General features: G+C 39.4%; 1 protein-coding gene across 1 annotated transcript; it reads left to right on the top strand.

Annotated features, from left to right (window-relative positions):
- Positions 1 to 915: 915 nt before the first annotated feature.
- txnrd3 (thioredoxin reductase 3) lies at positions 916 to 14,578 on the top strand. The gene is made up of 16 exons (XM_058403267.1): positions 916 to 1,338; positions 2,554 to 2,614; positions 6,356 to 6,465; positions 7,691 to 7,798; positions 7,903 to 7,975; positions 8,244 to 8,363; positions 8,762 to 8,904; positions 9,092 to 9,207; positions 10,318 to 10,543; positions 10,709 to 10,801; positions 10,890 to 10,966; positions 11,583 to 11,739; positions 12,025 to 12,132; positions 12,224 to 12,319; positions 12,722 to 12,856; positions 12,965 to 14,578. The coding sequence occupies exons 1-16, from the start codon at positions 1,228 to 1,230 to the stop codon at positions 13,025 to 13,027; spliced, it is 1,797 nt and encodes a 598-aa protein (XP_058259250.1). The 5' UTR covers positions 916 to 1,227; the 3' UTR covers positions 13,028 to 14,578.
- Positions 14,579 to 14,896: the final 318 nt, after the last annotated feature.

Genomic DNA, 14,896 nt, shown 5'->3' on the forward strand with positions numbered 1-14,896 from the left:
ACTCAAACCAACCTGTCTGGCACCAGTAATCATGCTACAAACAAAATCACAACTTTCTCCCTTCTGATGGTCAATGTAAACATTACCTGATGTTGCTGTCTTGCATTTGTATGATTTTATGCCACATGATTGGCTGATTAGATAACTAAGTATGTAAAGGTGTTCCTAATAATGTGCTGATTAATATTTATGCTGATATACACATACATATCCATCCATCCATTTTCTGTACCACTTACCCTATACAATGCAGTGAGGAGCCTAGAGCCTATCCCAAGGGACTCGGGGGATAAGGATATAGTGGGGATACAATCACACACACACACACACACAGCACAGGCAAATTAAAGATGGCAATCAGCCTACAAAGCATGTCTTTTCAACCCAAAGAGGAAACCAGAGTGCCCAGAGGGAACCCCTGAAATGTAAGGAAAACACCATGCACACTAAGACTGGAACCGAACCCCCAACCTCAAGGTGGTGTGAGGCAGATGTGCTAAATATAATGAAGTACAACTTCTCAAGTAATTTCCAGTAATGCTTTTGTATCACTAATATCGTGAATGCTATGAAACTTTATGCTCCTAATAAAATTGCTTTGTGAATGTATATAAACTCACAGCCGCATTAAAACGCATGTGATAACTCATTGCTCATCTTTCTACCATAAGGTGGCAGCGTTGCGCCATAAAATATATTTAGTTGTCCTCAGACATTGCCTGTTGGGCCTCTTTAATCCAACTTCGGTTCTTTGTTATCATTCGATTTAATCGCGTGTCAGTAAGTAATATCAAAGCGTTCTATCTGAAATGCTATTAATAATTTCCTAATATATATTTAGAAATTGCCTGAGTCATGGACGGTATGAAATACGGTCAGGCAGTCGCGATGACGTCATCTTCCCGCTTGATTCGGCAGTGAAGTTTTGGCGCAGCTCGCGCTTTCGCGGGGTTCGTATATATACCGGCGAGCTCGAGACGAGCAGAAGGAGAAAGATGAGCTGTGAAGAGCTATGCGGGAAATAACGAGTATCTATCCGGTAGTTTGCTCGTTTGCTCGTTTTGGTTTTCCTTAGTTGTCTTTTGTTGATTTCAACTAGTTTCAGCTCAGTGTTAGGACGCTGTTTGGCCCCAGTCTGAGTCGGAAGAGTTCGGCAGGAACTTTGCTAGCTACCTTCCCACCTAACTCTGGTCAGCGCTCACGCGCGCGGCTTGTTCCGGTCTAACCATGCCGCCGGTAGAGAATGACAACGCTCAGATTAAAGCTCGACTACAGGAGTTCATCGACAGCAATCTTGTTGTGATTTTCAGCAAATCCTACTGTCCCTACTGTAAAAAGGTAAGTGTATGTTCGCTAGATGTCTGATAAGTGCTCCTGTCGCTAGCTTGGCTAAGTGACTATAATTAGCTTGCAAGAAATGGCGCCGCATAATTCAGCTTAAAGCCGTGTGTAGGGATACACAAAGTTAGGGTTCAACTCTAAGGTGTATTTGCTAGCTAGTTAGATGACACGATCGCTTGTTTACGCATTTACGTACCTGTTATTAACCTGTTACTCATTTGCTAGGTCTGAAAGAAAGGCAGTAGGAGCTCTAGGTCTAGGAGTGTAGATGGTGTAAAGTAACACTGTACCCGGAAATGGAGTTTCTCACTAGGCAGTGTATTAAACAGGAGCTGAATTTAGTATGGTGCTGCATCAGGACCTGACACTAAACTGACTGGAAACTTGTGGTCCTGCTGCTGTAATAAATCCTCACGGACCGTGTTAAATGACATGCCTCCTGTATTACAGTAGTAGGTAGTACAGAGCTGTGTGAGAACTGTTAGTAGTTTTTAGATGGTTGTGGAAATCCACCCCAGTGTCTGTCTTCATTTATGGTTTGCTCATGTCTATTCACGTGTGGAAATGCTTTTGTGGTCGTGAGACAGCTTGCTGCAAGACCCATCCAAATGGAAACAAGAGTAGATTCATCTGGAAACTTCTGTGTGCCAATATTAATATTTCATAACACGATTATTGGCTTACTGTTAATGTAGGTCATTCTATTGTTATGCACAATAAACATTTAGATTTATTTCGCCTGACTTTATGTTGAGAACACTCCTGAACGTCTTGGTGTTTTAATTCCAAATGCAGAGATGGTGGATTTTCTCTTTTTTTTTTTTAGGAAAATAATACACCTCTATAACATGGTATATCCTATAACCTTGCGGTGCTCACAGACTACAGCTACTAATCGAACTTGTTTAACACTTACTGTCCTTCCTTTCGATTATGAGCACACCTGAGAAATTTCATTTACATTTCTGGCATTTGGCAGACTCCCTTATCCATAGTGACTTGCATTTGATCTCATTTTATACAAATGAGTAATTGAGGGCCTTGCTCAGGGGCCCAGCAGTGGCGGTCCTGGGATTCGAACTCGCAACCTTCCAATCAGTAGTCAAACACCTTAACCACTGATCTACCACATAACCGCATTTCAAAATATGTGTATAAACCTTTGTTTGATGCAGATGGTGTTGCCAACAGCCTCTTTTTGGTTTATTTCAGGTGAAGGAGCTCTTTAAAGAGTTGAATGTGGCATGTGAAGCTATGGAACTGGATCTGATTGGTAAGCATGACTTGACGTTCTCAGAATAGCTTTGTAAAAAATATTAGTTTTGCAACATTTATTGGTTTAGGAACACTCCTGCAAACAAATTACTTGTGACTAGCAACAGATAAAAAAGACCGGTGACCGATAAGATATGCATATTACGTTGTTGTCTTTGCTCCTGGCTTACACAGTACTTTCTAAGTTGTTTCTTTTACAAAGCACACAGCATTATTGCACATAATGGCATCAGAATTAATAATAATAATAATAATAATAATAATAGTGAGGAGTGTTGTGTTCTCCATGTGCCTTTGTGATCATGTACAACGAAAGTAAATGTACTAGGGTTCAATAGAATCAAACATGGCCAGTGTGGAGACGTCCTAAATATATTACGCTTACTAGTGGTGTGACATGCTGCAATGTTGTACCAATAGCACACATTTCCCAACCTAGGCTCACACATTGACTGAGCCATGCTCTCATTTTACTAGACTGATTAATTAGCGTGCCTGGATGACCGATTACCTTTCCTGAATCAGGTAGCTGCATGTGTGTGTAAACTAGGACAAAACTCAGCAAAATAAAGTCCAGGGAAAAGATGACCTACAACTAACTCTCCTGCTCATGACGCAGTAGTATGGTAGTTCAGCTGTTACTGCTAGTCGGGCTTGAATAATATCTCAAGAATAGAGTGACGAAACTCGTAGCTGAAATTTCACCAGGGATTATTTGTCAAGGTTAAAACACTACATGCCCATATTAGAAGCTAAAGGCTAATGATCATACAGACTCTGTTTTAAGTCTATATTACTCTGTTGTGTTAATTATAGCTTTGCCATACGTTATTATATTGCATTAGCTGCCACTTTTTATGTGGTGGGAGGGACAGCCTTTCTCTGACTTGGTCATAAAATAAAATAAAAAAATATGACACTCGCAGCATTTGTGCTGAGGTGCAACTTGGTCAATTAATCAATCATTGACAGATATGACCAAGCATCTTGTATTGTATAGTCAGACAGAACCCAGTCAGAATTAGCCAGATCATTGTGAAACCTGCTTTCATGGAGTTGTGGCTTTGTTCTAATTATCATGAATCTTATCCTGCTGCATCTGTGAAATGCCTAGAAGGCATCAAGCCTAGACAGTATTACATTTAAGGTAATTACAGCTTTCATGTCGACAAGTATATTGCGGAATGTTGAAGAGGTTTCTGGAGTTAAACTAGCAATACAGTGTGTGTAACATTCTGTAATACAGCATCATCTCGGCCTCGGATTTTTAGGAGCAGATTTCATATCATTGTCATTTCTGTCTAATACTGTTGGTCCTTACAAAAACCAGCTTGAAATTTGCACATGTGATGTGCAATTGTTTGGGATACAGCACATGTTGGTAAGAACAACACTCCAACCGTAATGCTAGAGGTAATGTTTTTTGTGGAATATGGGTAGAGGAATAAATATACTGAGTTTATAGACAGCATAGTTTCACTTTGTGAATGCTTGTGAGGTGGAGCATACCTCCTGTAGTACATATGAAATGTCATTCTTTGGAGGCAGACTTTATTAGACTTTACAAATAGCTATTGGTGGCTATGTCAAGTAATAAAGTATAATTTGAAAAACATCCATCCCTCATTCGTTCATTCTCTACACAGCTTATTCTATTGGGTTGTGGGGAACCTGGAGCTTATCCCAGGAGACTTAAGGCACAAGGCAGGGTACACCCTGTACACACACACCTATACAATGTGGACAATTTAGAGATGCCGGTCAGTATACAACGCATGTCTTTGTACAATATGCAAACTACACACACACAGCAGAAGTGGGAATCGAACCCCTAACCTTGGACGCAAACTTGAAGCAAACATGCTGATTTAATAAATGTCATTTTTGGGGGGGTCTAATGGCTGATCAAAGTAAACATTTGTTGGTTGCATGAGAATTCAGCTGACAGTTGTGCCCATTCTTAATGACAAAATTAGTCAAGCTTTGTCAGATTGGATGGATGGTATGGATGAACAGCAAAAGTCTTGCTGAAGATTCTCAAGCAGATTGAGGTCTGGACTTAGACAGAGTCATTCTAATACAGAGGTTTTGAACCAGTTCAGTTTGGCTTGGAGAGTAATGATGAAAGTTGTTCTGTTGGAATGTGAATGCCCACTTCAGTCTCAAGTGGGAGAAGTTTTTTCTAGGATTGTGTTGTATTCTGCATCCACCGTGTCCATGCTAAAGAAAAACGTCCCCACGATGTGATTTTCTTCACCACCACACATTTTAGCTTTGGTCTCATCAGAAAGAGAACCTCAGACATGTGATTTCACGTGGCTTTTTTTCCCCGTAATGGCTTTCTTCTCTTTAATCTTACACAAAGCCCAGCTTAGCAGAGTGTCTGGGCTATGGTTGTCCTCTAAACAGCTTTTCTTATATAATATGTGGATATCTCTACCCCTTTCAGAGTTATCCTTGGCCTCTTGGTTGCCTCTGTGACTAATGTCTTTCCTACCCGGTCACTGATTTCTGGTACATGGCTTCCTCTAGGCACTGCTGTACAATAAATAAGTTTGTTAAACATGGTCTTCTTTTCGGATATGGGGCCATCACAGGAAACATGCTTGTGCTGTTTACTCTTCCTAACATTGTTTAGCTTTGCTCTAATGTGATTTAGGCTGCTCTCTACTTCCATTTTGGTAATTGATGTAATTATTGTGTCAAGTTTGCTTGCCTGTTTTGGTTATTTATTTATTTATTTTTTCTAATTGATTCCTTGCCTTTCCCTTGTCTGCTGGCTTGGGAGCAGGCTGGCTGTCTTTTGTATGTTATTTGGAGACACTTGCAGTGCAACCCAGGGATGTGTTTCATTAATGAAACAGCACAAGATCATAGTAGGTTTTGTATGAAATGTAATGCAGTTGTATGGATTGTGTGGTTGATGTTCAGTAGACAACAAACCCATGAGCAGGTTTTTTAATGTGAAATATATATGTATGAAAAGAATATTAATACCCGCACCAGCATGCTAATGATCAACAGTATAGAGTACAGAGTCAGAGTATAGCTGTTTCAGGCAACTTGCAAAACTTGCTGAGTCATTCACCACTGCTCTGCCTCGCTGTGCTTATCTGATCCTGTCTCTCTTTAAACTCTCAAATCGTTTATTACTCTTTCTCTCTTCCTGACTACTCTGTCTCTCTGTATCTGTGTCCTGTTTTCCTTTCTTATATCTTTTATTCATCTTGATTTTCCTTTATATCTCACAACAAATGCATGTGTTGCAATCGTATCACACTTGCAAACCTATTAGAAAGAAACTACCTTGCCTCACATACTGTATATATTATTTTATTTTTATTATATTACTCGTCATAATTTACTAGCTTAAATTCCCAGTAGTTACTTTCAACATGGTTGTTCTGATTTCTTGAACTTGTCCTGTTTTGGTTCAACAAGTTAAACTTGTAACTGTTTAAAAAAACTAAGCTTGTGATAATGTGAGACACCCAAAGCTTGTTGGCTGTAAAAACAGGTAGCTTATCGGCCTGTCCGCTTATTGTTCACCAGGTTGCTTATTGTTCCTATCCTAACCTCATCTTTCCTGGAAGGTGCAAAGAAAAGATCTCGGATCTCAAACAACAAAGTAAAGAGCGGATAGAACAGGAGGTCACTGGATGGCTTACCCAGAGTTGGCACACTAGAGACCCGAAACATGAGCAGCCGTATCACTCTGTCTGTCTGGCATGTTTTTTAGAGAATGGTTCCAGCTACCAGGATGTGCTGATGGAGATGACTGGGCAGAAAACTGTCCCCAATGTCTTTGTCAACAAGACACATGTCGGAGGCTGTGACAAGACCATACAGGTAATGGCTCCTGCCAAACATGAAACCTGAAGTGCTGATATGATTATTTTGTGCAAGGTCTGTAGGATGTAGCACACAAGAGGGACAGAAAATTTGTTTTCTTTTGATTTTTACTAGAAACGAGTTACAGTTTTAATGCATTTCAAGTTTCAACTAAACTTTTTGTGTTCTGGCTACATACAGTTCTTCCTGAGGTCCAGATAAACAAAACAGAATGATGACATTTACATTATAACGTTTAGAATGAATAAAATGATTAGATCATGCTAGAATTAAGAGTTTGAAGTGGTTTTGTTCTGCAGTAGCAACTTATCTTTAGCACCATTGACCTTTTGTTTTGAATTTCTGTCTTCGTTCTGTTTTTGAAGCAATTTTAATGCTTCACTGAGCAGACCAGAAAGGGTAACTGGGAGGGGGAATCCATCAAAGTCTGGTTTTCAAACTGCCTTTACATACATTTATATAAAAGCATGTGAATGGCCACAAGAAGTCACAATGATTCATATAAAACAAAAAAAAAAGAGTCCCTGAACTACTAAGTTAATTGTTGTGTTTATTAATTAATTCCATTTGATCTTCTGAAACGCTTTGCTGGCTTCACACACATCATTTTGAAGCTTTCTTACTACTTTTGAAGCTTTCCAAACTTCCAAATGAACTTTCAAGTTAAAATAAATAATTGGCTGTTTTTTAACAGGGAGCCAAAGCACACCATTTTTCTTCATTAACTTTGCATCGATTAGATAAGTTATGCAGCCTTGTTTGTCAGTGTGCACTGAAAAGCAGGACAAGTACAGTATCAAGCCTTTTCACTGGTAAATCTAGGTTGAAGGTTGATTAACTTGGTTTTGAAAGAACTCCAGATCAAAAGATTAGATTGTAAAATAGCTTCGGTGCATTTAGTTGGACTTGAGCAGGCGGCAGTAGACAGTAGCAATCATGTTGTGTAGGCATCACAATTAAGATCGACAAATATGACAAGGCAGGACCCTTTTTTTTTTTTTTTTATGGCATTCCCTCTGCCGCTTTTATCTCGGTCTTGGTTCCAACAGCTTAATCAGCCAACAGTGCAGATATGTGCCCTTTCAAAATGATTCATTTAAAGAAATGAGGAACAAAAGACCTTTGTAATTGAAATGAATGATACATGAGCACCCTTGTTGTTATTACCTCTTATCACTGTTTTTGTGCCTATGATAATTATTTCTCGGTATCATGGTAACAGGCACATAAAGATGGCTACCTACAGCAGCTGCTGGGAGCGGAGAGCACAGCGTACGACTATGACCTCATTGTGATAGGAGGTGGCTCTGGAGGCCTGGCCTGCTCAAAGGTGACTGCTCACACTGCATTGTTATTAGAACACCATATAGATATACACTAATGTTAATATTTTATTTTTAATATTACGTATCTTTTATGTTTCACGGTGTATAGGAAGCAGCTGCCTTGGGGAAGAAGGTCATGGTTCTGGATTATGTTGTCCCCACACCTTTGGGCACATCTTGGGGTAAATAGTGCTGGCTGTTGTACATTTGGTGCCTAAAGACTGCTGAGTTCTTGAGTGTAACTGAACCTGTCTGTAATAGAATAAGGGAGTTTTTCCTTGCCACAGTCGCCTCAGTCACCTCAGGCTTGCTCACTTGGGATAACATCTAGGACTGTTTGTTTATATGTTTGTTGTTTTATTATGTTGTCTCTCATGTAAAGCTGCTTTGAGACAATGCTCTTTGTTAAAAGCGCTATACAAATAAAATTGAATTGAATAATGTATCCAGGTCTGGGTGGCACGTGTGTGAACGTGGGCTGTATTCCCAAGAAGTTGATGCATCAGACCGCGATGCTGCACACTGCTCTGGAGGATGCCCGCAAATTTGGTTGGGAGTTCAGTGAAGCAGGTGAGAACTGCTGTCAGACCTGTGGTGCTGTGTATTACATGGCCTAGCTACAGTTTTCTCAGAGAGGAGAGGAAGAATGGATAGTTTTGAAGGTGCATTAGATGTCTAAGTATAAACAATGGTGAATTAGTATTATCGTAATAAAATATAGAGCAAATTCATTAAGTTGTGTTGTGGTTTGTCTACAAATCAAATGTTCAACTGTGTTCTCTAAAAGTCAGTTATGATGAAATGTCCTCTAAAATAGGAACTGTTAGATATGATGTTTGTAATCTGTTGACTCACATTTCTGCATAGATTTTGTCTCAAGTACTTTTTACTGAAACATTTTACTACCTTGAGTAAAATTTAATGAATTAATTTAGCAATCAATAAACCTGACCCTTTCTACCATGCAGTAAATCATAACTGGGAAACGATGAAGAGTGCCGTGAATAACTACATCGGCTCTTTGAATTGGGGCTACAGAGTCGCCTTACGTGACAAAAATGTCACCTATATGAATTCTTATGCAGAGTTTGTGGAGCCGCACAAAATCAAGGTTCGTGTCTTGATTAAATTCTTGGATGTAAATAGCGGTTTCCTATTGTGGGTTAAGAACTAACATAGATTTTTTTTTTTTTTTTTGCCTTTACTAATTCACAATGCCTGACATTGTTTTCTGGACTATATCTGACTGATTGTTGTGATTACACTAACTAAAATAATCTTGTGATCTTTCCCATCAGGCCACCACCAAGCGAGGCAAAGAGATGTTCCACACTGCAGCCAAGTTTGTGCTGGCAACAGGAGAGCGGCCTCGCTACCTGGGCATCCCTGGAGACAAAGAATACTGCATCACCAGGTGAGTGTGTTATTAAAGAGCAGAAATGCACAGGAAGGCTCTCGCACGCAGAGATAAACTCTTGTCTCCTGAGAGCCTAGCTTAACATTGAGCATCTCAACATAGAGCTTAGTTAAACTGCCTGGGCCTTGGAGGGGGAATAGATGTGGAAGCTTTATTCCTTGAAGGTGGTTAGGGAATGGGCTTATGGACATGTACATCAACTTTGAATTCTCAATAGTAATCAATAAGCTTTTTTCTTGGCCCTACCTACTCGCTACAGCTGTTAAGGGTTTGTTTTTTTTTTGTTTTTTTACTTTTATATCTTAACATTTTTATAGAACCCAAGACTGAAACCCATGTAGGGGCCATCACACAAACTTACACCACAGAACTGGGCAAAGTAATTTACTGAGTTACTTTTTCAGATTTGTTGCTTTTACCATCTTTTGAGCGTTTTAGATAAAAATGGAAATCTAAACTCTAGCGTTTTTTTGTGATATGCGTTTCTGCTGTTGCTGAAACTGGCTTAGAAAATTAATGATCTTCCAAACTGTCTAGCTGTTGTGAAGTCAGTGTTCAAAAGCTCAAATGAAACCTGTGTAACCATTTGACATGCACTATATGGGCAGAAGTATCCATATAAGTGGACACCTGACCCCTTTTGAACATCCCATTCCACATGTAGTCCCCTGTTTTCTGTTTTTCTGCTTCTCCACTAGGTTTTGGATTGCATCTGTGGAATTTGTCTGTTCAGCTACAAGAACATTAAGTTTGGGTATTGATGACAGATGAGGAAGCCTGGGGCACATTCAGCCCTCCGGTTTATCCCAAAGATGTTTAGTGGGGTTTAGGTCAGGCCTCTTGCACTTCTGGCCTGTATTCAACAGTGTAGTGTCTTCTCACTAGCTTTCTAGTCATTTTATAAAATGAGTATGTTGTCTCATGTTGCACAAGTTCCAGTTTAGTTGATCCCATTTATTTTTCAAAGTAACACTTGCTGAAGATCAGTTAATTCGTTACTGATTTATTAATAATGAATGAACGCATGCAGATTTTTATGTCCTGTACATTCTGATGGTGCGCTTATGCTCACTCACTCGTATGCACGTGTCTTAACCTCTCTTGCAGTGATGATCTCTTCTACCTGTCCTACTGTCCTGGTAAGACGCTAGTGATCGGAGCGTCGTATGTGGCTCTGGAGTGCGGAGGATTCCTGGCCGGACTGGGGCTTGATGTCACCATAATGGTACGCTCCATTCTGCTGAGAGGCTTTGACCAGGACATGGCCAACCGTGCAGGGGACCACATGGAGACATATGGGATCAAATTCATCCGGAAGTTTGTTCCTATTAAGGTATGTTTGTGTGTGTGGGGGGGAAATGGGGTGGATATAAAATGTTCCTGTGGATGTCATGGTTATGTAATAAACCAAGACAAATGTTTTGTCAACTGATTATGAATGAGAGTGCATATTTCTGTCCCTTTCTGTTTTTAAATAAATTGTGTGCGTGTGTCTCAGATAGAGCAACTTGAGGCTGGCACTCCAGGCAGATTGAAAGTGACTGCCAAGTCTACAGAGACTGATGAGATCATTGAAGGAGAGTACAACACTGTGAGTGTGAATCCTGCTGCTTGCTTTATTACTTTTAGCTGTTTATGAAAATTATGTACAATTATTTAAGTCTTGTCTTCTGTCATAGGTGCTGATAGCTGTGGGTCGTGATGCTTGTACAGGAAATATAGGTCTAGACAAAGCTGGAGTGTTTGTCAACCCAAAGTACGCCCCTCTCTCTGTTATCTGATTTTAGTTCTCATAAAAGCTTTGTGGTTGTGGTCCCTCCTTCTATTCAATTTATCTTTTGGGTGGGGGACACTTCACTGTAGTTGCACTGTCGGTGTGATTCAGCACTTTTACTACTTGGGGTGTGTACATGTGAGCAAGGAAATCCTGTCAGACTTCTGAACAAAGTCTGTTTTGACTTAATGGGGTTGTTTAAACAAGGCAGGCATAAAAGAGAAGCAGCTTTTCTTAAAATGTTACTCATCCACACATGATGATGCACAGTTTATCTAACAAAACACATACATCTTTCAAACAAGAAGCCCACTGTGCAGCATGGGGAACAGATTAGCATAAGGCCATGTGACTGTCATATGCCTCTTTATAATCTATGACTCCCTCATGCAACAAGCATGTACTCAGTTATGTTACAGTAATCACCCCGCAACTGTTCCACTAGCAATCTGAAGCTTGATTTCTTCCTCTAATCTTGTTGGATATTAGCAGTATAGTAACATTCTTGTCATTAGTGAGTAATTCCAGCTTAGTCACTGTTCTAAGCTGTGTTTACTTTGGAAACTCATCGTGTGGGGGTGGGCTGTGATTAATTTAGGAATGGGAAGATCCCAGTAAATGATGAAGAGCAGACCAACATTCCACACATCTACGCAATTGGGGATATCCTGGAAGGCAAGTGGGAGCTGACTCCTGTGGCTATTCAGGCTGGGAGACTGTTGGCGCGAAGGCTGTTTGCAGGTTCCTCTGAGAAGGTGCTTACACACAAATAACTGTTATGAGCATTTAGATACTTTTAATTTCATGATGTGTGTGTGTTATTCTTGATGTAATACAGAAATCAATAAACACCCTTGCTAACTTTAGATAAGTTTACATCTGCCATTTCATAGTTGCCTATGGCCAGTTAAATATGAAAGTCCAATTGTGACTTTCCTCAGTTAATTATGATTTACTCAATTTGTCGTTTTTTTTAAAAACACATGATCTGTGATGTTTTTTTGTTTGTGTATTTTGCTAATGTGTGCTTCTATTTGCAGTGTGACTATGTGAATGTTCCTACCACTGTGTTCACCCCTCTGGAGTATGGCAGTTGTGGTCTTTCTGAGGAAAAGGCCATAGAGCTTTACGGAGAGGAAAACCTGGAGGTGTGTGTTAAATTTTTCTCTTCCTCTGGAAGGATTCTGTTCACTATGTATAATGTATAAAAGACTTAAGAGTATGTTCTGTGGTGTGTAGATTTTCCACAGTCTGTTTTGGCCTCTGGAGTACACCATACCAAACAGGGACAACAACAGATGCTATGCCAAGATCATTTGCAACAAGTTGGACAATGTGAGTGGTAACATTTCATTTCCACCTATATAAAGAAAATAGTTGTATTCAGCTTAGAAAATGAGTCACCGAAGTTTCTGCTTATTTTCAGCTTTTTACTAAGGTCTTTTTCTTTAATTATTGGTATTACATTTCTTTATAAAAACTGTATCCATCTTCAAAGCTCAGGCATTCAGTGAATAAACGATCAAAAGTCAGGGCTTGTACAAGCCTGTATCTTGCCTTCATATACCCATGGTGAAATTAGATGCCATGATGAATATATTAATTAACATGTTGATGTTTGATGTAAAGTAAGATGCAAAAATTCAAATCGTGTCACATTGACGAAACATCTTTTCGCACCATCTCTGAGTCCTTACAGCTCTAGTAAAAGTGCTGATTTTGTATGTCTGTGTCTAGGAACGTGTGATTGGTTTTCACTACCTGGGCCCTAACGCTGGAGAGGTGACTCAAGGCTTTGGTGTTGCCATGAAGTGTGGAGCTACTAAGCAGCAGTTAGACAGCACCATTGGGATACATCCTACCTGTGCTGAGGTGTGTCTTAAGATGAAGCTCAAAATTATAGCTTTGGCATTTTTTGTCTTCTGATATGGCCTTTAAAATTAAACAGTGTATTAATGGATGTCTCATCTCTCTCTTCAGATCTTCACCACAATGGAAGTGACTAAGAGGTCAGGTGGTGACATCAAACAAACTGGTTGCTGAGGTTAAACCCTGCTCGTTTAATAGGCTGTCCTAAAAGCATATGAACTGGTTCACACTAGTTTATACTGGCCTCATCCATCCTTTAAAAAGTTTCTCAGCTTTTTTCCTTCTGCATTCAGAATAACTTTTCCACTAGATTCCTAGCTTTTGAGCTTTTAAGATTTACTCAAGGTTAAACTAAGTCTCCATAGACGGTCATCCACAGAGCAATAAAAGAAGGAATTGGATAAAAGCGCAAGCTAGCTTAGAGAGCACTTAAGAGTTTAAATGTAGTAAAGAAACATAGGTTAGCTGTGTGTGTGTGGGATGGGGTTTATGGGGGGTCTCGGTTTGTAGACATTCTTTAAATTCAGCTGCTGGATGCTACTCAGAGCTTTTAGGGGTTCTCCTTAGGAGTGAGTGTCTTTAGTAGTTGCATTTAAGGAAATCCTCAGACCATGGTCCTTCAGGACTGAACTTAACCTGCTGCAGAGGAAAGAAGCTGAAGAAATTAAATTCCTGTAGGACAGCCTGTTAAACAGCGGGGTTACTCTGCTGCTCCAAATCCTCCAAGACTAAGTCAGAGATGCACTGGAGGAAGATGCGTGCTATTGCGCTCACACTCCTAAGTGCTGTGTGACGTTTTGGCCCTTAACCTGAATTCTGAGGTGGGCTAAGACTGATAATGATCTGTGCTTAGACCTAAGAGGTAAACACACTTTCTTGTACAAACACTCTAGTCAACCTCAGCTCCAGGCTTATAAGTAGGACCTGGGGCTATCGATTTCTGAAATACTGCAGTGCTGCACAATCATGACTGTTAGAACTGGGTCTCTGGAAAGGTGGCTAATACATGTAAAAGCCACCTAAAATTACTCTTAATGATTTCATCCACCATCCCCTAGGACGTTACCAAACATATTTAGGATTAATGGATATTAAACATTACAACATTTTTTGGGGAACTCAGGCCAGATTATTTTGTTTACCTTAAAGTTAGTGGTGTTTGGTCTATATTTTGTTTGCCTTCTATTGTTTTGTCATTTATTCTTGTTTCCTTACCAACATTCCGTCCATCGATTTAAAAAAAAAAAATCATTTGTTTGTTGGTTCTTTTTCCTTTTGGCAGTCAAATGTCTATTTGTAAGCTTTTTACTAAACCGCCATTTGAGAAACTAAATTGTGCTCTTAGTAAATATAAAAAAAACCCTATAATATAATTTGGCAAAATATCTATATGTCCATTAAACATAATTAAATATAAATATCTGTGTACATTAAATAGTCATCACTGGTTTTGATTTAAATGCATGCAAATTTCAGAACTATTTAAAAGTTGTTCATATCCTAAACAAATGCCTTGCTTTTCTTTTTTTTTTTTTCCAGTTTGGTTTCACTGTTTTTTGAAATATATCGACCCCCTGGTTGTGTGGACTTTATTATATGTAAAGCCCTGCTGATGTGTTACTTAGCAACAATGCTTGCTAAATGTACAAAGCAGTGTTTCCATGGTATCATTGTTTTCTGAGTAATTGAAAGAACTTTTAATAAAGCTATGTACACTGAACCTTATCTTTTGATTGCATTGGCCTTTTTTTTTTTTTTTAAAGCATAGTGTAGAGAATTAACTCTGACAAAATACCCAGCTTTTAGCATTGTTCTAAAGTATAACAGTAGAAATTAGTGTTGCTGTTAGGAGGAAAGAAAAGCAGAAGGCAAACTGGCTTAGGAAATTTGGGTTTCAACAGAGAGCAAACAGGAAACAGGTAAACAATTTAAAATGATGAAATATACCCTCTTCTGTCAGAGTTAAGATGTGTTACTTAATAAGGGAGCTCAATACTGCTTCCCTTCACAAAACCTGACCCTATTGGGGCTTAAGTGTGGCCT

This window comes from Hemibagrus wyckioides, linkage group LG11 (genome assembly GCF_019097595.1).
Source record: "Hemibagrus wyckioides isolate EC202008001 linkage group LG11, SWU_Hwy_1.0, whole genome shotgun sequence".
Taxonomy (NCBI): Eukaryota; Metazoa; Chordata; class Actinopteri; order Siluriformes; family Bagridae; genus Hemibagrus; species Hemibagrus wyckioides.

Bases quoted from the DNA above. Each gene is read 5' to 3' on its own strand.
- txnrd3 (XM_058403267.1), top strand. From the start codon at position 1,228: ATGCCGCCGGTAGAGAATGACAACGCTCAGATTAAAGCTCGACTACAG. The intron at 10,967-11,582 runs GTACGCCCCTCT...TGATTAATTTAG, and splicing joins GGAGTGTTTGTCAACCCAAA to GAATGGGAAGATCCCAGTAA. The intron at 12,857-12,964 runs GTGTGTCTTAAG...CTCTCTCTTCAG, and splicing joins TACATCCTACCTGTGCTGAG to ATCTTCACCACAATGGAAGT.